Below are 22,887 nucleotides of genomic sequence, written 5' to 3'. Positions count from 1 at the left end.
AACCCACAACCTTTTCCTATGCCAGGTAAAGTAGATTTGTCTTATCAGAAAACATTCCAAACAAAATTCTGCATGTTAATATCTCTAATTTCTGATTGTTAAGCTTCTTTTTTCTCCATAGAGGCCATTGTTACTATTCTTAGATTCTAAGGTGTCTACCTATATCTGACTCTGGAAAACTCAATTTCACTATAGCACTTAATAAATTTATTGAAATCAAGTATAAATGAATCATAGAACACTTAAATAGTAAAAGGGATTGAATAAATGTTAGTTGTCTGTATTTTAATGCGGAATGTAGATATTGAATTGAAGACATAACAGTGAGTAGAACAGACAGAAATTTTAAGGTTCTTGGCAAACAGAAATTTCCCCAGTGGAACAGTGGGCAGTGTCTTTGTTCAGTACTCTCTAAAGAGATATGGGGAGTTTGGGTTTTTGAAACCCCCTTCTGGGATCTTCCCAGCTCACATCTCTTTGCTGTTCCCCAAATCCTGTACGGTCAGCTGTGCCAATCCATCCACAACCATAAGAAGTAGGCTCAGGTAGTATCCTTTAAACCATGGAATAGACACAGGTCCTTGGCAAAGTTGTGGCATAAAGACAGGCACTTCTCCTAAGAGGCCATCCTCATTCCTGGAGTTGTTTGTCAGTATGCCCCTTGAAGCACTGATCTTTGGGTTAGCTGGTCCTTGCTTCCCTCACTCCAGGCCAAACCTGAATCCAACAGTTCTCCACATCTTTCCTGGTTCAGCCTCCTGCCTGCTGCATACACCTCCAGGTTAGAATTGACTTCATGGTAGCCCTCTGACCTCCACTTAAACCCATCTGTCATTTTCAAATTCTGCTTTGGATGTTGCTTTTTTCTGGCTCATTTCTCAGTTGTCCACATCTGGTTGGTCTTCTCTGTTCTCTAACCCTGTTGGCATAGTTGATCACTATCATCTTAACCAGTTAATCATTCTACCCACCATTTAGTCATTTTGCTTTCAACACCTCAGCTCATCTTACCTCTGACATTTAGCTAATTGGTAACTTTGGACTAGTTGCTTCATCTCTTTTGAGATGCAGATTGTTCATGTATAAAATGGACAGACTCATATGGATAGAGTTGTTAGGAGCAAATGATAGCACAAATGTACGTTTGTCCGTCTAACATGAGGAAGAAAATGTTCCAAGACCTTCAGTCAGTTCCTGGAGCCACAGAGAGAGAATGGAAGCCTAAATACACTATGTATTTCCTATAGAGGCATGTCACTGTGACAGCCCACACAACAAAATAATTAGCAACAGTAAGCCTAGTCTTCCTGAAAATTTCTGGGATATGCACATAACCTCAGGTTCTCAGAAAGTTCAGAACAGGGAGTGAGAGTACATATCCCAAGAAAAGATCTCATTGCTTTTATTTTACAGCTTATGTGGTAAGTTGATTGGCTCAAATTGGTTTCTGTACACATGGAAGGTTCTATTTGCCTGGTTCAGGTCTTACTGAAAGGATAGATTAGAGTGTATGATGCTTACATAGATTTATTATTAAATAAATTTATTATTTAAGTAATTTATTTATTATTAAATAGATTTATTTATTATTAAATAGATGTCTGTGTTTCACACTACTACAGTTCATTGGATAATTTGTATTGTGCATTGATATAAGTGTGGTTGATTGAATGATTCATATCATGTGCCAGTGCTCTCTTAGTTGATTGGATGATCGTTGCTTAAAAACCCCTGAACATCACTGGTCAGGGCTGCTCCCTTCCACTTGCGGTGGTATGGAACAGTTCACTGGTCAGCACTGGCTGATGAACAGACTCCTGAGCTTCAAGGAGTCTGCCTCTAACTTTTTTATGGGATAGATGTGGTCAACTCCCAACATTTGGAGGTCCCAGTGAGTTCTTTCCTGAAGCTCTAGGTACTTGAGTTTTGGGAACTCCTTTGCTGAGATTGTAGGGCCGGCACTCAGGCGATAGCTGCTGAGATGTTCCTTAGCCTTGGTGTCCGAGGGTCTGAGTGGGAGCAGTTGGGGTCCACAGAGATCAAGGCCTGCCGGAGTCATCTGGAGTGGACAGCTCTCCCCAGGTCCTGAAAACCTCTAAGGTAAGTGCGGATTTTGGCAAGGCTGGATGCAATACTACTTCCCGGATCCAGGCCAGTGGAGAGATATCACCCTGTGCCCTCTGGTCTGTTATATTCTGGTTCTATTTATCGGTTACCAACAGTCTTGTATCTGTTTTGTCTATGTTCATTGTTGTCCTGTGCCTGCTAGATTTTGGTGTGGCAGTTACTTGTATGTCCTTGTGCTCATCATCCTAAAACTACTTGGTTCAATAGGTCCAGTGCTGAGAAAACAACTGGTAGTCAGGGCTCTAAAAGAGCCATTTTACAGTAATACTACTTGGCCTCAATACTCCTTGAGATTGAATTATGGATGGCCTTGTAATAGATCTTAGGTTTTTTTTTGGCACTTTTTTCCAATTACAGTTGCTTTAGGAGAATTTCAGAATTGTTACCATGCATTATTGTCTGTGTTTGCTGGCAGGGAAATGTTAGTAGGTACAAATTGGGCAAAGGTAAATGAGGCAAATGCTTCCTAGCCTCTTAAATTCTTTGGGAAAGACAATTTGGGTTTGTTAAAAAAAGTTTGCATAAATTAGCCATATATGCCAAATGATTGAAGACTACTTAAAAAGCAACTAATTTAAAATATTTGATATGTTTTTATTTAGAAAATGTCTTATTTTTGAGAGTTTTAAAGGATTATTTCAAGACCTAAATCAAGGAAATCAGCAGATGGAAAACAGTTGCAAGCCTGCAAATGCATCCTTGGTGGGAAAAGTTACAAAAGGAGAACTTTTAAGTAAAAAAAAAAGCAAGATTCCATCCTGGAGTGAGACAGTTTCTTGAAATAAGCACGCTCATTCCCCTTTTGAGACTTTGTGAGAACTGGAGGTTATGGACACCTCCCAGAAAGGTTTCAGATCTAACCTTACTCCCACCATTTTTTATTATCTGTGCTCTCACCTCATAATTTATAAATCAGTTTACAAATTCGGCAAGTAAGAGATTAACAGTACTAAATAGCAAAATGGAACAGTTACGGCAATGTACTGTAATAGATGATGCATTAGTGCAGTCTCTCTCTTGAAAAGGTCAAGGTAGATACCAATATTTTTGGACTGTAGTTGACCACAAGTAACTGAAACATTGGAAAGTGAAATGGCGGAGAAGTAAGGATACTGTAAAACCCCTAGTGCTCAGTCAGGCACTTAGAACCTCGCTAAAGCATGAATATTTCATTCACTTTTACAACTCCTGTTTCCTTCTCTTTAAAAAGTACCTGGACTTCCTTTAATTCTTTTATGAGTCTTAAAGACTTCACACCTCTCTGTGGGCATACTCACTCTTTGGGCAATTCCATCGATGCAGTCTTCCTACCCCAACATGTTTTTCTAGAGTAATTATGTAGCAAGCTACTAGAATGGAAACCACACTACTCATACAAACTTTCATCGTTTGGAAAAAGATGTTCCTGTCTTAGTGAAGGACCAATTTTTTTTGTCTTGAGCTGTATGTATGTGGTGATCAGGAATTTAATATTACAAGTAATCTCTTGTACTAGTTTTTTTTTTTTTGAAAAGTAAGCCTTGTTTCTAGCAGGGTTTGAAAGGTATATGGATAACTTGTCTATGAGTAAGTGATAATTGGTATTTGAGCAAGAATGGCTCTTGTTTTAGATGTTTTGAGTTTATAACTATTTTGGAAAGGTTGGGGGGACGTTGGAAGGATAGATGTTTGCAGAAGAAAGAATTATCAGTGTTAAAAAGGGAAAACTATCCTGTATTTATATCACTAAAAGCACAAATTCACAATTTTGTAGGGCTAGGTTGTGTTGTTCTATTATGTCAACCACTGTCTGCATTATTAAATGTCATATGTCTTACTGAGAAGCAAGCAGGGGAGGAATGGAATGAGGACAGTGATAAGAAAAGGACACAGAGACTTTCATTCCTGGTGGACAACAGTAAGGGGGATATGCACTACTATGTCTTTAGAGTTCACACCTCTGGGAAGCAAATATCCAGGCTCCTATCCTTTTTTTTCTCCCTTCCCTCTTTCCCATTTTTTTTTTCTGGGACGACAAGGAACCTGAGGAAGATGAGGAACAGCAGGTGGGCAGGAGGGGTCTTGGAAATGTGAATAGGCTGAGGACATCCTGTACCTAGAGAGAAAAAAGGAGGCAGGGCACATGAAGATAAACAATGAACAGACACTCCAACAGGTGGTTAGAATTTTAGGTTTCTGATGTAGAGCTGATTCATTTTAGATCTCCAGATTTCAAGCTGAGGGAGAACAGCTCCCTTCATCTTCTTACACTGCTTTACTTGGCAGTTTTTCCTCTCTGAGCCTTTTTATTTCACTTAGACACATTTGCGTTGAGAGACTTTCAAATAGAGTAAGGACATTGCCTTCAGCCATCAAAAATCAATGGCAGCTGAAGAACAAGGTTTAGATGGAATTTGAGGCTTCATCTGCACTCAGTGGGAAAGATGCTGGGATACACCAAAGCTGGGACCTGCTGATGCTCTCTGCCACGGTCCTGGGTGCCACCTGAGTGGTAGCATTCTTATTAAACGCTTGAGACTCTCATTTCATTGGGGAGATTTAGAGAGATAAAATTAGTTGCCCAAAGCCACAGAGCTATTTAGTATTTCGCTATTTTCTCTAACACCAGGGAAAGGTTCAGGCCCAAGAGAAAAATGAAGATGGAGTATTAACCAATCTACAAATGAAAAAAACTATTTGCCTGCAGATATTTAGGATAGAACATACGCTTTTCTAAGGACTATTGTTAGGCTTTTAATCAAAATTGCCAGGGGTTCTGACTGGCCTTCTGACAAAAGCCTGGGCAATTACAGAGAAATTTCAAAACTTATAATATCAAAGACTGACTATTTCATACAGTGAAAATCTTTTCTTATTGCCTGGATGAAGGGATAAGGAAGTATAAAGAAATTCTAAAGTGCTATTTACCTTGAATCACTGGCAAGGATAAAGACGTACAAAGAAATTTTAAAGTGCTATTTACCTTGAATCACTGGTTATTTGAATTTGACTTTAGAAACTTTTCAATGACTGCTCACTTTGTATCATTTGAAAAATGTCCTTTCTGCAATACAGCAAATAAAAGTCGAGGTGAGAGTTGGGCTTGGTTTTGCCTAATCATGATAACAGGCAGCAGTGTCAGTTCTGGAATAAATGTTATATCACAGCAAAACCATAGAGAAGACAGGTTCTTCATCACAGCCAAGCTGTGCTGGAGTAGTGAGGGATTTCTGGGCCCCCCAAACTCTCCCACATTGGTAAAAAAAAATCTACTAGGGAATATTCAGAAATGGGTTCTGAAAATACAAATATTCTTGTGTGATGCTGCCATTTCACATTACTAGTTGCTCAACAGATAAAGAAAAGGGAAAGCTAGTGATCAGGTGAAGGGTTTTATTCACCGCTGAAGAATATGAGAAGAGAAGGAGAGAAACAGGCACTTTGGAGAGCGACTGCAGCAGGAGTCTTATAGGTGTGCACATGTACTTAATCATCTTACAACTACTCCTAACTCCAGAATGCTTGGCTGACCCAAGACTTTCTGTATCCGAAGATCAGTAACATTAAGTAGCTGATGGAAGCCACAAACAGAAATCTACCTTCCAGATGCCTTTGGAAAACAGAAGAGGGAAAAGACAAAAAAACAATCTAAGAAAGTGTAGGAGTGCCGTCTTGCCAGCATTCCGAGGGAACATGGGAGTTGAAAACCTCAAACTAAATGTTGCCCCAATCTCACATGACTAATTTTAGTTATCTTGGTTCATGAGTATGATTCATCCCTAAAGCTGTGAATTGCTGGGGAGGAAGGAGGGAAAAATTAACTTAAATGTCAAAGAAGTAGGAGCATAAATATATTTTTCTTTTCTTGCGGGGCAGGAGCTAGAATTCAAGGATATGGGGCTTGGCTTTCTTGGTGGATGAATGCTTCAAAGTTCTAGAAAAACAATGATCTCTAGTGAAAACATCATCAAGGAATAACAGACAGAATTTCTTGAGTCACATGAATTTTTTTCCTCCACAGTGGATTTTCCTTTTCCTCTTTCTGTATCTCTCTAAATCTTATGCAATTAGACATCTTTAATAATCCTATGAAGTTGAACACGATGGACGCTTATTATGTAGATTTGTAATGATAAATGCAAGTCACAAAATACGTAAGGGAGAAATGAATAGAAGTAAGCAAACTAAGAAGTAACACTGGGGAGTGGAAGAGATGTTTCAGTGCTGGTCACATGTACTCTTGTTGGCTAAGGAACAGTGGCGCAAGAGAGCCAGTTTGGTGACATTGCAAGCCTGTGATGAAAATATGATTTTCAGTTTACTAGGTGTTTATTAGTAAATTGATTGCCATCTTGGCTTCCCAAAATTTGGGAGAAGGAAATAGCTGATCAGCTTATGCTCAGGTCAATGATTTCACTGCCTGAACTAGCCACAATCAACCTAGGCACTGTGTACTTGCTTCCTTGTACTCTTAAAACTTCTGAGCTCTGAAAGAAGTAACTGATGATTGTAAGGATACAGCCCAGGATACGAGAGGAAGATAGTACTACATAAGTGAGAGAGAAGACGTTCCAGCAACTTCAGAGAGAATGCTGGAGGCCGGAAGCGCCCAGGCACAAACCTGGTGGGATCCTGGAACCCACTGCTGTCCTCAGTACCTCCCTCTCAGCTCCAGTCCTTCCTGTTCTCTTCGTAGCTAGGTATTCCTAGGGGCAGCTGAATCATGGTGCCTGGTCACAGAACAGCCAAATGTGACCCATGCATCCTGGAGATAAACTAAAAGAATCATGAGCACAGTCCCGCTGCTTAGTGTGTACATGAAGGAACTGTCCCTGGGTCTCAGCGACCTCCTTGTTCGTCACATTCACTCCTACACACGTTCTGGAAGATGCCAATGAATACCACAGTCATGACCACCTGTTCATGGAGAGATGTTTTAAGATCTGTATAGATGATGATGACCAGAAGTTTCCTTGACTATCCTCATCTCATGCTACAGTGACTCATTACCTCTGTTACAAGTCCATTTCTTTTCAGATTGAGGATATTTAATTATCTGTGTTTACACTAGGTATGCCAAGGTACATCAAAGCCTTGTTATTATTTTTAAAAATTTCTACCACCAACTCTTACCTTGTGTGGTCATGCTGTGGATTGCATTATGTTTCCCAGATAAGCTGAAGTCCTCACTCCTAGCATCTGTGAATGTGACCTTCCCGTAGCAGTTCTTATCCTCAGGGGATATGTTCCAAGACGTCAGGTGGCTGTCTGAAACCTCAGATAGAACTCAACTCTATATGTGCATCATGTTTTCTCTTGTACTTACACACTCGTGAGAAAGCTCAATTTATAAACTAGGCACAAGAGGATCTTAGGTATAACTAGTAGAAAGTAAAATTATAATAGTATAGTAAAATCAAAGCATCAGCATCACTTTTGTTTTTCTAAAGGGCCATTATTAAATAATGATTACTTGAAAACAAGTACTGAGATTCTGTGAAGTCAACATGATAATTAATATAACTGAATGACTAACAGTTCGTAGTGTGTAAACAATGGATACATTTCGGCCTGGCACAGTAGCCTAGTGGTTAAAATACTAGCCTTGCATGTTTGGGATTCCACATGGGCACCTGCTCTAATCCGGGCGCCCTGCTTCCCAGCTAGCTCACTGCTTGTGGCCTGAGAAAGAATTCAAGGACGGCCCAAAGCCTTGGACCCTACACCCATGTGGGAGACCTGGAAGAGGCTCCTGGCTACTGACATCAGATTAGCACAGCAATGATCATTGTGGTCACTTGGGAAATGAATCAATGGATGGAAGATCTTCCTCTCTGTCTCTTCTTGTCTCTGTATATGTGACTTTCCAATAAAAACAAAATGAATCTTTTAAGAAAAGGACACATTTGACAAAAAGACTAATTCATGTTCCAGGCAGGCTAGAAAACTAAGATGTTGCGATAATTTTATCAGACTACTTCAAATAGAGCACAGCTGAAAACTTCTGTATTATTTCTAGAATTTTCTAGTTAATAGTTTTGAACCACAGCTGATCACGGATAACTGAAACCAAGAGAAGTTAAATCATGAGTAAGAGAGACTACTGCATTTGGAAATGGAGTCTCCAGACTGAATCAAGTTAAGATGAAGTCTTGAGAGAGGAACGTAAAGAGGCAGCCAGATGAAGCCAGAGAGGGAGAAGCCATAGATGACGACAGAGACCAGGCACGATGACTGGAGCGAAGGGGTGTGAGGCTCTGCTGGCCACAACCAGATCCCACAGGTCCCCTAAGCTTCACAGGGAGTGTGTGCTGCTGGCATCTTGGTTTATATTTCCAACCTCTTGGACTGTAAGCCAGGTCTGAGGTTCTTTGCTAAGATAGACCCAGAGAGCCAATGCATTACAGTAAGAAGGCCCCGGGGACACTACTGAAAGCTCAGAGAAACCAGGAGCTTCTTGGCTTGTGCTGCTTTAAGTATGTTAATATTAACATCTAATTAGAATCTTCTACAGTGGTTCCATGTGCTTTCTGGGGAAAGAATTCACATGGCAACCCGCCTCCCCCCCTCCAGTTCTTTAAAATAAAATGTACTTCGTTATTTAAATAAATTCCCATCACATACTAGATGGCTAGATTAGGTATTCTTGAGTAACCATCTGGCTTGTTTTCCTCAGCCCATTGCTTTGAACTTTTCTGCTTCATTGATTTTATTTGATTTTTTTTTACATTTTATTCAGTAATCACACACATGCATAAAGAGTAATTTATATTTCATCAAGATATGGAATCAATGATACTTAAAACACCGATTATCTGCAATATGGTTTTCAGATTCAAATATAATTCTGTCTCTAGATTCATAAATAGTATCAAAAATTAAATCAGGGGCAGACATTTGAGGAGGCAATTAAGATACTTGCGTCCCATAAGAGGTTCAAGTCCTGTATCCATTTCTCTCATTCCAGCTTCCTGCTATGCATACCCTAAGAGACATCAGGAAACAGCTCAGGGGCCCTGCCTCCTATGTGGAAAAGCTGGCTTTTGCCAGGAGAGCCCTGCCTGGAATACTGTCATGCGCATTTGCAGAGTCAGCTAATGCACAGGAGATTTCCGTCTGCCTGTCTTTCTCTCATCTTCTCTGCATTTCTCTTCCATTCAAATAAAATAAATGAATGCATAAAAATCCAGAGAACTTACTTAAAAGAATACTTTTTAGTAGTCTTTGTAATGCTATTAACTGTTCACAAATGGCACAAATACAGGTGAGGACGACTTACAATCACATTTTCAAAATAAAAAGAAGTTTTTACGGTGCTTAAAATTGTCTACGTATTTGGTGCCAAATTTTTGAAATGTGTATCAAGAACCTCTAAACATCACCCACTTTTTAAGCAATGGGCATATTCCATAAACTTCAAGGCTTACTCTTATCAATTGTCTGAAAAGTTGAAGGAGTTTTAAGCAAGAGTTCTACATATTAGTGGCTCAACAAATGTCCAAGAATTGGTATACAGGAATCTTTTCCTAAAAATCTTGAGTATTTTCAAGAGCCATTGTAGATTATTTAAAAGCGTTCTTTTTGGAATTTTTAGGTGTTTATATCATGAACTATGCAGAAGACATCCAAGTGTCCCTTCTTCGAAAGTGCACGGATAATCAAGTCAGACCCAGTGTGAAAACCAACAGCTCATTCAGCGTAATAGACTGTTTCACCTGTAGAAGGCCCCTTGCCTCATTTTATTCAGGAGCTATACAATCTGATCCTAGGCAACCATACAAGAAAAGGCACCACCGGAACGTCGTGTTAGGAGTACTCACTTGAGGGTGGTGAGTTCTGTAAGGGACGGCTGAGTCGCCTTGAGATAGCTTTCTCTCCGTGCAGCCACTTTGGGAGAAGGCTTGGGGCTGGTGTCCGAGTCTCCACTGTCTTCATCCCCCATGGCCTTGATGTAGCTGCCACTGCGCATTCTTCTGCAAGGAATTTCATCGTCTTTACCTCGAGGGGTGTACCCTGACCATTCATCCTGAGGAACCTAAACAGAACACAGAGAAATTTGCTTTTGAGAAAATACTGTTTTTTTTTTTTTATTTCAGTTTTTGGGTCTGACCCTTGATATAGGCAATACAGATTAATTATCTTGAACTTTAGATATGAAGCCTTCAATAACACTGTTTTTGCGGAATAGTTTCATACGCACATGGTGTTTTGTTTTTGTTTTTTTGAGAACATGTAGTACATTCAAGTCTAAGTCATTAAAAACAATTTAGACATTAGAGATAATTAAAGCAACTGGCTTTGGTTCATTTATATTTCTTATTTTTCTCATTCTGATAATAGTTGAGTCAGTCACAAGGATGCCTTTGGAGGGGAATGTAATTTTATTGGGCTATTAAGTGATTTAAATCAATGATCATTTAAGATTCAAGAATGTTTGTTCATTTATCTCCACCTTTCCTTAATCTCCCAGATTTACCATCTCATATCCAATCCGTCCCCTTCCTAAACCAGTGATCCACACTATCTGTATTCACCTCTTAACCACCTACATTCTCTGCATCTCTTTCAGCTTCACTAGATATTCTTAAAGTTTCCAGTGATCCTCTCGTGAAAGCTAAGGGGGTTTTCTTTGTTGGACTGTACACATGTGTGCCCCCTGCTACACACCACCTTTTTTTTAAAAAAAGATTTATTTTTATTATTTTTATTGGAAAGGCGGATATACAGAGAGGAGAGACAGAGAGGAAGATCTTCCGTCCGATGATTCACTCCCCAAGTGAGCACAACGGCCGATGCTATGCCGATCCGAAGCCAGGAGCCTCTTCCAGGTCTCCCACGCGGGTGCAGGGTCCCAAAGCTTTGGGCCGTCCTCTGCTGCTTTCCCGGGCCACAGGCAGGGAGCTGGAAGGGAAGCGGGGCTGCCGGGATAGAACCGGCACCCATATGGGATCCTGGGCGTGCAAGGCGAGGACCTTAACCACTTGCGCCATTGTGCTGGGCCCTACACAGCACCTTTTGAGAGTTGCCTTTCTCTTGGTTTCTGGGCTGTTCTACTCACCTGTTACAGCTACTCCTCATCTGAACTCATCTTTCCTCTTGCTTTTCTTCATTATGAGGATCATGTAAGAGGACGCTGCCACTGCACTGCACTTTTATCTTTATGCAATCGTTTCTTCGTGTTCAGAAAAACATTACACTATGTTCTTTAGGGCTCCTTTATTACTTTCCCTTCAGTTCCTCTCAGATTTTCTAATTTAATCTGAACTCTCCCTAGGATCTCATTTCTCCTCCATTTGGTGAAAGACATGCACAATAACTACTCTTAATCAATCAAAAGTAACATTTACTGGACACAGAATACCACACGGGGCTTAACTAAAACAAAAGTGGGGGAAAATGAGGAGAGCGAGTTCTTTTTCCTTAACATGCTTATAAGAGAGACAAGAAAAGTCTAAGCAAATTTGGAAACAGCTCCAAATCAGTACGTTAAGAAGTTGAACACATGGTGTCATAGATGAAATATGTATAAAAGACACATTATAAAAAGTTAGTTAGCAATAAAATAAAATTGGAGTCCCCAGGAAGGCCTTCTTGGGACTAGCCAGTTTGTAACAAAAATATAAAAAGTTATTTAATATTTTAATGGTATTTACTGGTTATCCTTTAATAGGATATTGTATTTCATGATCAACATTTAGCTCTGCTAAGTGATTTGCTTACAGGATCTTGTTTCATCAACACGATAACACTGTATCTTAAAAAAATATTTTGCAGGTCAGAGAGCTTAAGCAACTTGCCAAAGGATACATAACTACAATTGCCAGCACTGGGATTCAAGGTGTTTCTGCTTTAACTCCAGAGATCACAATCAAATGACTTTAAAATGTATGACTGATAACACACGAATTTGAAATCTCAAGTGTTAGACATACACATGTCAGACACGGATTCCAAATATTCTAAATTCTGGGAAGTGAAAATGGATGCTCTATTAAAAAGCACATTTTTTTCCCTCAAGTTATGAATTTATCTGTGTAGATGGAACTCTATATCTAGAAACATCAGACTGAAGAGCGGCTACTCTCCAGGGACTTTAAAATACCAACTTGTAGGTTCTGATTCTGAAAAGTTCTCAAGAGGTTGTAAGCTTCACTATGTACCATGCTTTTTTAACTTAACAAATCCTTACAGTGTGCTTTTTGTGTTTCCTGTGTGTCAGCTCTGCTCTTCTTGCTGAATAGAGGTTGGCTCAGTTGATCCATACAGATGAAGCATTTAATATTATTATTATCCCATTTTACTAATGAAACTGAGGTTATATAACTCACCTAGTGTTACAGCCCTTTAGGCACAGTTTGTGCAAGGTGCTTTTCTTGTGGTTGACCATCGCTATGTTTTGAATGTCGTACAGTCTATGCAAAGAATCCATTCCTAACCCAGCATCGGCAACCACCAGCTGATTGGGGAGATGGACTGTACTGGGCCCTGTACTTGCAAGTACACACAAGAATCTGGTCTGGGATCACCTCAGACAAAGTTTCTTTTGGGATCTCCCCAAACTGCCAGACTCAGAACCCATGGTCTGCCATGGAGTGCAAGTGCCAGAGCCGAGCCTCCTCAGAGGCTCAGACGGAGCAGTGGAGAGCATAACCAGCTGCACATGGAGGATATGGCAGTCTATCAGAACCTGCAGAGGATACCTGGCATCACAACAGAGCACAGAACAAATCAATCAACTACCCCAGCCATAGGTTGGCAGTGAAAAACTGGGCAAACAGAGGCTCTAAGGTGGACTATGTCAATCAGTGGATTCTCCAATGACTGCATCACGCTTGGAGTGGTGAGAATGGCAGCAATTCAGAACTGTTGAACTATCAAAACCACTTGAGCAGGACCCTTGGAGCATGCCCCACATGAGGGACCTGGGATGGGTGGGAGACTGGGTGGGGCTTCTCCCTTTATCTCTCTCTTTACCCCAGATACAGGGGGAAAAAATGTAGAAAAAAAATAGTCTCACCCACTTTCCTGTAGCCCTTGAACTTTTTTTGTACTAATTAACTATGTAAAGATTGTCAAAAAAAAAAAAAAAAGAAAAAAAAATCTTCCACCTGCTAATTCACTCCCCAAATGGCTGCAATGCCTAGAGCTGGGCAGATCCAAAGCCAGGAGCCAGGAGCTTCCTCTGGGTCTCCCATGTGCGTGCAGGTGCCCAAGAACGGGGACATCCATCAGGGGACTGGATCAGAAATGAACCCAGAAGGGATGCTGATGCCACAGGCAGTGGGTTCACCCACTACATCACAGCACTGGCCCAGCTGAACATTTTTTAGAAATGCAATCACCCGTTGTGTGACCTTTAGTGCCTGGTTCCTATAGCTTACCGAAATGCTGCACTTCTTAATGTAGCCACCTTGGTGGATGTGATGTAATATTTCACTGTGTTTTGATTTGGTATTTTCTTAGTGGCTAATGATGTTGAACATCTGTTTATGTGCTAATTGATCATGTGAACATTTTCTTTAAATAAGTATTACAGAAGTTATTTATGTGATCTAAATATTAGACAATCTGTTTCAGATTGTCTGATTTGAGATGCAGGTCCCCAGCTGCTCATCCCCTTCCCATTATTGCACCTCCTGGGGGGGCAGTGGTCCCTGCTAGCCTGTGGAGATCTGAATTAAATTACAGTTACAGCATAGCTCTTGCTCTTGGAGAGTGAATCAGCAAATGGGGGATCTCCCTCTCTGCTCTAACCTTTAAATAAAATGACAATAAAAAAATTAAAATGAAAAAAAAGAATTCATGCCTAAAGTGTTGGTACCGGAGATTAATCTGTTCACAGGTGAGGTCTAGTGGGTGATCCCAATGTGCTCCTCAGAAGGGAGTTTCCATGCAACACCTTGAGACTGACCCCTCCCAACTAACTCACTCTTCTTGCTTTGAGATGTGATAGGTTTCCACGTACACCTCCACCACTGTTATCCATAGTAGTGTGGTTCAGTGGTCATTAGAACTGAGATAATGCAGACATCATGTCCCTGAACCTCCTAAACTGTGAGCTCAATAAACAAGTCAGCTCTCTCCACAACTCATTACAACTACCATTTGATGCTGCCTCTCTTTCTAGGCTTTGCTTTGTTGCACCTGCAGAGCAAAACAATTAGGGCCCATGATGTCTTTGTAATCCATTTGATGCACTTGCCTTTTATTAGATGTGTTAGTGATCATTTGGAGTTTTTTTTTTAAACTAAGAGGCATAAAAATCACCACAGCAACAAGGATTTCAAGGGAAATCATAAGCATTGAAACTAGTTTTGTATTTCTTCAATTGGCAGGTGACTCACTGCATAGATATGATCATGATTAGACTCCTATTATTGGCTTAGCAAATACACTTCACGAATTAACTTGCTACAGCCGATGGTCATAGATGATGCAGTCACACTTGCCATTTCTCAGTACCAAAACAAAGTTGATAAGCATTGCTTTCTGGAATATTTGAGATTACAAACATAATAGTTCATATTGGTTATGAAACAAAACATGGCAAATTTCTGCTTAGATGATATTTTCAAATTTAGTTTATGATAGAAGCTTGGCTTGCACAAGAAACAGTCTGTAATTGTTGCTAAGGGAACCATCTGAGAACTATTTAATCTGTATACCATTCAATTAAACATCCTTGGCAAATGAAAACAGCTAAGAAATATAGAAGTGACTTCTTTGGGGATGGAGTGGAATTTGAATATCAATACATTATTCATATAAACCTAAAGGTGGTATAAAGAATCCACATGAAAGAATACAAAAATGAGCTCCATGAAAAAGGTTAAAAACTCAGAAATTCGAGACAATGGAGAAGCAAAACATGATCACTGAGCCAGAAGGACCACTAAAATTACTAGAATCAAATCAGTACTATGAATACATACATAGTATTACTTTAATTATACTCTTACACTAAGACCTCGACTGAATAGAAGGCCACTGAATTTAACATTCTAGAAGGCCATTGTTTTTCACTCCCCAAGATATCAATGGCTTGTTTTTCTTAAACTGTAGTCATACACCCACATTTTTATGCTGGTTTCAAGTTCACCAATTATATTCACATACAGTATCCCTATTCATTATGCATCTATTCTATGACACTCCCATTTTATAGATGGAAAAAACTGAAATGAAGAAACAAAATGACTTATGTAACATTCAGTGAGTGAAAGCAAAGCTGAGATTGCAATGTATTTATTCAGTATCCCCTTTACCTGGAAAACTATCAGGTTTCTTGTACTGTCCTGGATCCTAGCAACAGATGCACAAGAGGCTTGCACCCTTTTCCACATTTTACAGCCTGTGACCCTATCTCTAAGACTGTGAATGGGACATACAATAAGCTTCATGCAGCCCAGAGCACCCACCAGCCCTCTCTCTACTGGCCTTGATCATTCTTAGATATCTGGAATATGTAAGTCCAGAGACAAGGTTTCAAGACCAGTCTCTAAATACAAAACTTAATTCCCATTAAGTTTTTTTCCCTATAAGTTCTGCTTTGTGAAAGAGGGCATTTGTGGGGAGATTCCTAGGAAGTCAGGGGAGCTGGCTTTCCCATAGCAATCTAAGGGTTGTAGGCTCCATTCTAAGTTCTTCGGACAGGGTGAGATCCCAGGACACAGCGCTGGGGATTATCTTCTGATGGGGAGCTCTAGCTTGGAGATGCCAGATGTTGACGGTGCATAAGAAGTACTTGCTTCATATGTTTCAATGATTTCTTTCTCTAGTTTACCAAGAAAATGGAAAGCATGCATCAGAATCTTCTGCATGTCACCAAGGAGCATCTGCATGCCCAGTGACAGGACTGAGTGCTGGACAATGTGCAGAACTTGCACAAAACAGACCTTTATCAAGATTGTCTTGTGTGCTTATCGGTATTACTTCATTTAAGGCATGTCTAATTCTTTGGGGTGCAGAAATGAAGAATGGAGAAGTTAATTAGCTTGTCCATGAGTGGCACTTGATCACTAGCCCAGCAGGAATGCCAACCTGGGCTGTCTAATGGCAGAACTTGCCCTCAGCAATACCACTTCCCTTAATTCCAATGAGCTTGTAGTGGAAGAAAACAAAGAACATTTATAATGATGATGCAAGTGCTCAGTAGGATTCTGTGGATCAGAAGTTGGAAAACTTTCTCTGCTGTCTGTAAAGTCTCATAACGACCAAATCACCCTGCTCTTACAGCTCCAATTCTGCCATAGACAACTGGGAATGAATGTGCACGGCTGTACACCAATCAAACTTTACAAAGACACTCGGTAGACTAGGTTTTATGATCTTTATATAATGGTAATACTATAGAACTATGGAACAGTTGGAGGGAGATTTTGCAGAGCTGAGTTCAGTTCTAAAGGAATTTGAGATGAGTTTATAAGACTCCATTTTACTTGGCCCTATCCCAAAGCATTTCCCCAAATCACTTCCTTTTTGTTTAATGATTTGTGGCCAGGCTGGTTTCTTTCTTTCTTTTTAGAGAAAAGTAGAAAAGGGCAGAGAGCTTGCACCTGCTGGTTTATCCCTCAAATGCCTACAGCAGTGGAGCTGGGCTGAGCTGGAGTAACAACAGGGGGCCAGGAATTCAATCCAGGACTCCTACAGGGGTAACAGTAATCCCATCCCTTGAGACATCACCTGATGCCTAATTGAGTTTGCATTGGCAGGAAACTGGAGTCAGAAGCCACAGCTAGAAATTGAATCCAGCACTCCAATATTGGACTTGGGATTTTCAATCAACAATTAAATTTTCCATGTTCGCTCCCCGCTGCCTGTGGCTGGCATTTTCATTCCTGGTCTTTGATCACCTGAAGGACATCCTTTCTAGAGACAACAATGACCCATCCTCCAGCCTGAGAGCCCCTCCCCCAGATTTTCTCAAGGCTCAGCCCTTTGTTTATCTGCAGAACTCTTCTCAAATGCTACCTCTTTAGGGTACCTTCTCTGAAGAACAAGTTAAAGTAGCTTCCTCTCAGTCATCCTGTCATCCTGCCATCTCCTCACCTTATTTTCCTGATAACATTTTTGCATTTAGAAATTTTCTTGTTCTCTCCTGGGTGTGTTTGTCTGTTACCTATATATTCCAGCACTCCTTCCCAAATACAAGTTCCATGAAATGAGATCAACGTGTGTTTTGTTCACTGCTGCATACTGTCAGCACCCAGACCATGACTAATATGTGTGAGTGTGTATTTGTGGCAGGGATGTGTGGTGACCTTTTGGCACGACAGTCAGGATGCCTCCAGGGAGTCTTCATTCCTTATCAGAGTGCCTGGTTTTGAGTCCTGGCTCTACCCCCAACTCCAACTTTCTGCTAGTGCTCATCCTGAGAGGCAGCGGATCACTGTTCAAGTAGCTGGGTCCCTGCCACTCCTATGGGAGACCCAGATTCCTGGCTTTGACCTGACTCAGCCCAGCTCCTGTTCTTGTGGGCATCTGTGGAATGCACTGTGATTGGAAGGCCTATATCGTTTTTACACACCTGATGCTTAAGTGATCATTCTCTCTCTCCTCTCTCTTTTTCTCTTTCTTTTCTCCTTTCAGTCTCTGCTTCTCAAATACATGGATATATGTATACATGGATATATAAATGATTGGTTGCATCTGAAACAGAAAATGCACACTAGTTCTCATTTTGTCTTATTAAAAATAAAGCTCTCAAATGATTACAGCAATCATCTTGGTGAATGGAGCCAGTGGACATTGGTGGGTGACATCATCCTAATATTGGTGAAATCAGCAGCATTTCAGAACTATCCAAATCACTTGGACAGAACCCTTGAAATATGTACACATTGAGACTCTGGGTTGATGTGAGGTGGCGGTTCCTCATCCCTGAGTACTGGGACTTGTAAAAAGTCATGAGTGGTTTCCCCCTTTATTTCTCCCTTTCCCCCAGGAACAAGAAGAAATAGCAAATTTGGAAGCAATGAATTCACCCAATTTTCCCTAAACCTTGATCCTTCCCACCCTGACCAACCATGTAATCATTACTAAAAAATAAGATTTATTAAAAATATAAAGCGCTCAATTGTAAAACAAGGCTTAGACATCAAAATTAAAAAGCAACCAGGTCCCTTTTTTCTAACACCAATCTACCGCAAAACCTAACCTGCATCAGCTCACTTTTTATTGTTGCTTTAACACTTCTTGGCTCTAACCATGGCCTTCCTTGGAACAAAGGTCAACATTTCTCCAGACAGGGATCAACAAGCCCCTAGGCTCTTCTGTCTTCCAGTGGCCTTTCCTGACCAAGACCTTCATCCCTACAAGTGCCATCACTAAGAATAATGAAGTTTTTCTCATATATCTGCAAGGCTAAAGTTTTCTAAATCTTTTTTCTATGCACAATACAAGTGCAAAAGACACAGTAATCTTTGACTAGGTCAAAATAGCAAGTGCAGCCACAGAATGGGCCTTTCTTTATGATTAAAAGTAACCTGTCACTCTTTGTACCCCCTACACACTGGTATCCTTCCTTTGAAAACTTTGTTCTTAAATAATACCTTCATTTCCGTCTAGAGCTTAAGAAACTAAGTAAAAATTGGTTTGGATATAACAGTTTAACTGGCATTTGCAATTCAGTGATCATGTTTTTCTTTTTCATTGTACCACTAAGTTTTTACTCCACAGATTGTGTGGTGCATTCCCATATTAGAGATGTTAAAATGTGAAAAATATAGGTTTTAGAATCAATTTAAACCCACTTAAGATTATGTGTAAAAATGACAAAAAATGGGAAATTTGAATTGTCATGATAGAATTTAATGCTTGTGTTTAGTAGTCAGAAATTACTAATAACCATTAGCACTCATTTGCGTCATGGTTTCACAAAAAGAAATTCATATGTCTCAAGATCATCCAAACTATCTTGAAAAATAAGAAGGGCATGTGTTACAACCTCAGATCATCACATAAGGAAGTTGGGGTCTGCAGAATTAATAATAAACATCACGTCCAAGCTGAAGATAGTCATTCATGGTCCCTCAGTCTTCCCCCATCCACACCACAATCATACATGGTTTTTAACATACCTTTTGGGCAATAATTGTCATAGTACGATACTCTGCAGAACACATATTTCAGATAAGAAAACAATCTATAAGATTTTAAAGTCTGTTTGGCAGAAAAATAGTAGGCAAATAAGGAGTTACATGCTTTCAAATAAAAATTACAAATTTAAAATGCTGCAAGTCTTGTTTTCCAATGTCTCTTCCAAAGCATAAGTAGTCGGAGCCCTCTGCTTTGAAGGGTAAGCAGCTAGTAGGAACAGTCAGACATTGTTTGCCCATGATGGTCTGGAGACAATGGCTGAGCAATGAAGTCATGTGCAGGTGACTCCCTGAGAGTTTATTGTCTCAGGATGGGAAGCTGGATGGTGAGTTTTGGAATAATGAGTATGTGTGAGATTTGGGGAAATCTGAGAGCCACAAAAGGAATGAGGACACTTAGAAAGCCTGGGCAGCTGAAATGGAGCATGTGTCTTGAAAATACTCAAGGCAGGCCTGTGTGTTTGTGAGCAGCTCTGGATTATAGAGATCAGGAGGGAAAACAGATGAACCTAAAACTGGCATGTAAAGTAAAACTCTGTGTCATCAGGAGCCAAAGAAACTAGGAGAAACTGTGTAGGCATCGGCTGATCAGGCTGGATAACAACGCAGCCAAGGAGAGCAGTTCTGAAAGGAGTGAGTACAAATCATAGGTCTGTATTTGCAAGCCTACCCTCAGCAGCTGTTGTCGCCGAAGCACAGGGGATTTCAGTGACAGCAGCTAGGAAAACAAGGGTGTTTGGCTACAACTGAGCATGCCAACCTACTTTGCTCTTCCTGACCTTGAAGAGGAAGAGTCAATGGGAGGAGAGAAACTTGTACAAAGAAACTTCAAAAAGTTAATTGAAATCCATGCATCTGAAGGGTCTTAAAAAAATTGTGGAAAAATGTGTATCATGGAAAAACTATGCACGGATTTCAGATTTTGTTTTGCATCCATGTATCTTTTAGTTCCATTTTCTCTTGAACTTTTTGAAGTATCTTCATGTTGTAAGAAAAGAGTTGGGACTCTGACATTTATCGAACAACCAACAATTGTAGAATAATCCCTCACAGCTGGGGCATTGCCTAGTTATTTTATTTCAGTTTTGCTAGAAACCTTGAGAAATAGTATGGTCTCCATTTTTTTACTGCAAAACTGAGACTCAAAAAAAGTGACTTATCCAAGGTCATAACAGAACCAGTAGAAATCTGTGTCTGATGGCAAAGCTTTTAAGAATATCAGTCTGCCTTGGATAGAGTCAGGACGATCAAGTGAACAAACAATGTGCTAAGAAAAAAAAAAGTGGAGTGCATACTCCTTCTTGGTACTGTATTTTTAAAAGATCAAATGCAGCTATTAAAATAAACATGACTATCTTGCCACTAAATTGCTAGAATTGCTCTGAGGAAGTCTAAAATAACAAATACTTAAAATAATTACCAAGTGAGATGGTACTGTTTCCCAGTCACATGGCTCCCTCGCTGGTCACTGTATGTGGCAACTGCTTAAACAAAAAAGGGACAGTTTGTGAGAGAATCTGAAAACCTACAGGACAGTCACACTTTTCTGTGTGACTCTGGGGGCCTCCATGCATCCAAATCACATGTCAGTGAATAGAGAGGCATTGCCCTGGATTTCAAGTTTCTGCCGACAGCTCTTCACAGAGATGGCTGCTGTGATTGGCCTTCTAAGCACTTTTAGTGGGCTCTCAGATTCCCTACTCACTCGGCTCCTGTGCATCTTCTTGGAAGCTGGGAGAACTGCTTTTCTGCTCCACACAGCTTTCACCTTGACAAATGTGACTTGGCTTAAGTGTCCCTGCAGCCTTTTAAGCTTGCTCTTCTCATAGCCAAAGCAGAAAAAAAAAAAGAGCAAGAATAGGAAAATTACATTGATGTGATGTGTAGATCTCTAGGTATGGTTGTCATTTTCCAATTAGCAGAAGACCTCCCTGGATATGCCCTTTCTAATTCCTTTGGTAGCCCCAAGCTCCTGCAAAAATTTATTTTGCTTCAGATTGCTTAAAATTACCGTTTTAGGATATGAGTAAATACCTACCTCTTTTAAAGAATAGCTTATCTCCTCTGCCACAGTCTCTTCAAAGAATGTTTTCAAAATGCTAGTGAAAGCACAAAATTTTTAAATAGTGATCTGTAATGATGATTTGCTCACTGTGATTTTACGGAATTAGTCTCACCCACAAACATTGGTAGATATCTACAGAGCATCTAGTACCATAGCAGGTGCCAGGAAAATACATTAGAAGCATTTTATGAGACAGTCTTTTGTCTCAAGGGAGTTTATGAGTTTTAAGTGGATCAAGAAAATTTGGAAGATGGATGAAGGAAAAGAGTAAAAATAGCTTTAATGCAAGTCCAGCTGAGTATGAAATCATGGTATCTCTGAATTACCTACCGGGTTTGGAGTGTGTTCCTATAAATCCTCTTCTCTGGGGATGAAATAGCTGCTTAGTAAGGCTGTGTGTGTGTGTGTGTGTGTGTGTGTGTGTGTGTGTGTGTGTGTGTGTGTGTGTGTGTGCGCAGCCTGAGAGTGCCACCAAGAAGCAGCAATAGTTGAAGATCACAGAAGAGTGAAGTCTGGCTTTGAAAGAAGAAAGGCATCTTTGGGGGCTGCTGGAAATGTGATTGAAGTGCTGTGTGTTGGAAAGACGATCCTTTGCAACAAATCAGGAAACAGTAACTATGAGCCTACAATCCACTATGACGTGGGGATAAGTGTGCAGTGAACATAAATGGTGACAGAGACCTCAGTCAGACAGCATGCTGTTGGCTGTGAGGATGCACTGTGGCTGGCTATTATAAGATAACAGGACCTTTCAATGAACTTCAACCACGACCAAGGAAAACTGGCTGTGCTTTAAGGAGTGGAGCTTTATGTGTTGGAGCAATTGTCGGAAGGGTAATTCCTGACCCCATTGTTCGCCTCTCCCTGCACATAGATAATATCAGGTGTGGGGACGTAATGTACTATGTTAATCAATAATCAGCTTTGCTAATTATTACCAGTGTTCTTCAATTTTCAATGTGACTGACAGCCCCATATAAATGTATGTATGGTTTATACTTTATTCAATGTATGCATCACTCTGTAAAAAGTATAAAAGCTATAACTTAAGTCAAGCTCTGGAACAACTGACTGTTTTCTTAATGGGTTTAAATCCTCATTTATTATCTGAAAAAACATTCACTTTAATTTTTCAGCCAGACTCTGGTCATTGCAACCAACAGGGGAAATGGAATTTATTAGTTATTCACTCTGTATTTTTGACTATAATGGATGTCTGTGAGCTAGACTAGCCCAGTTCCAGTCCCAGTTTTTGTTATAGCCCCCTGAATTTGCTGTGGAGATTCATTCTGTGTCCTACTCGAAGGCCATGAGCTTCAGGCAGGGCACAAAAGCTGGGCTAACTCTACTGGGACACCACCCTCACTCCCCTCCCTCCCCTTTATTGCTTGACTCCGGGCTAAATGTGCAAAGTGAGCCAGTTCCATCAGAAAGGACACTGAGGCCTTTGCATGGAACACTTGAAACGCTAGGGAAGCATGTGGCCTTAAAGACCTGCTGGTAGGCACTTTATAGTCCCTACTTTGCACAAATCATTTTACATGATACAAATCCCTTTAAGGTTACTAATCCCACTGTAAAGATGAGAAAATTGACACTTATTGGTACTGAATGACTAAT

General features: G+C 40.3%; 1 protein-coding gene across 10 annotated transcripts in view; it reads right to left on the bottom strand.

Moving 5' to 3' along the window:
* LOC121166533 (disks large-associated protein 1) overlaps positions 1-22,887 on the bottom strand; it is a 316,740-nt gene that overhangs the window by 234,804 nt on the left and 59,049 nt on the right. For all 10 annotated transcript variants that reach the window (XM_040995705.1, XM_040995704.1, XM_040995706.1 and 7 more), the window contains exon 2: positions 9,927-10,141. In XM_040995705.1, the coding sequence (XP_040851639.1) occupies positions 9,927-10,141 (215 nt within the window). The remainder of the gene's footprint in view (positions 1-9,926; positions 10,142-22,887) is intronic.

Source organism: Ochotona curzoniae, unplaced genomic scaffold (assembly GCF_017591425.1).
Source record: "Ochotona curzoniae isolate NIBS_2020 unplaced genomic scaffold, NIBS_Ocur_1.0 patch170, whole genome shotgun sequence".
Lineage (NCBI taxonomy): Eukaryota > Metazoa > Chordata > Mammalia > Lagomorpha > Ochotonidae > Ochotona > Ochotona curzoniae.
Note: the sequence above shows the minus strand (reverse complement) of the source record. Positions and strands in the feature narration are given on the sequence as shown.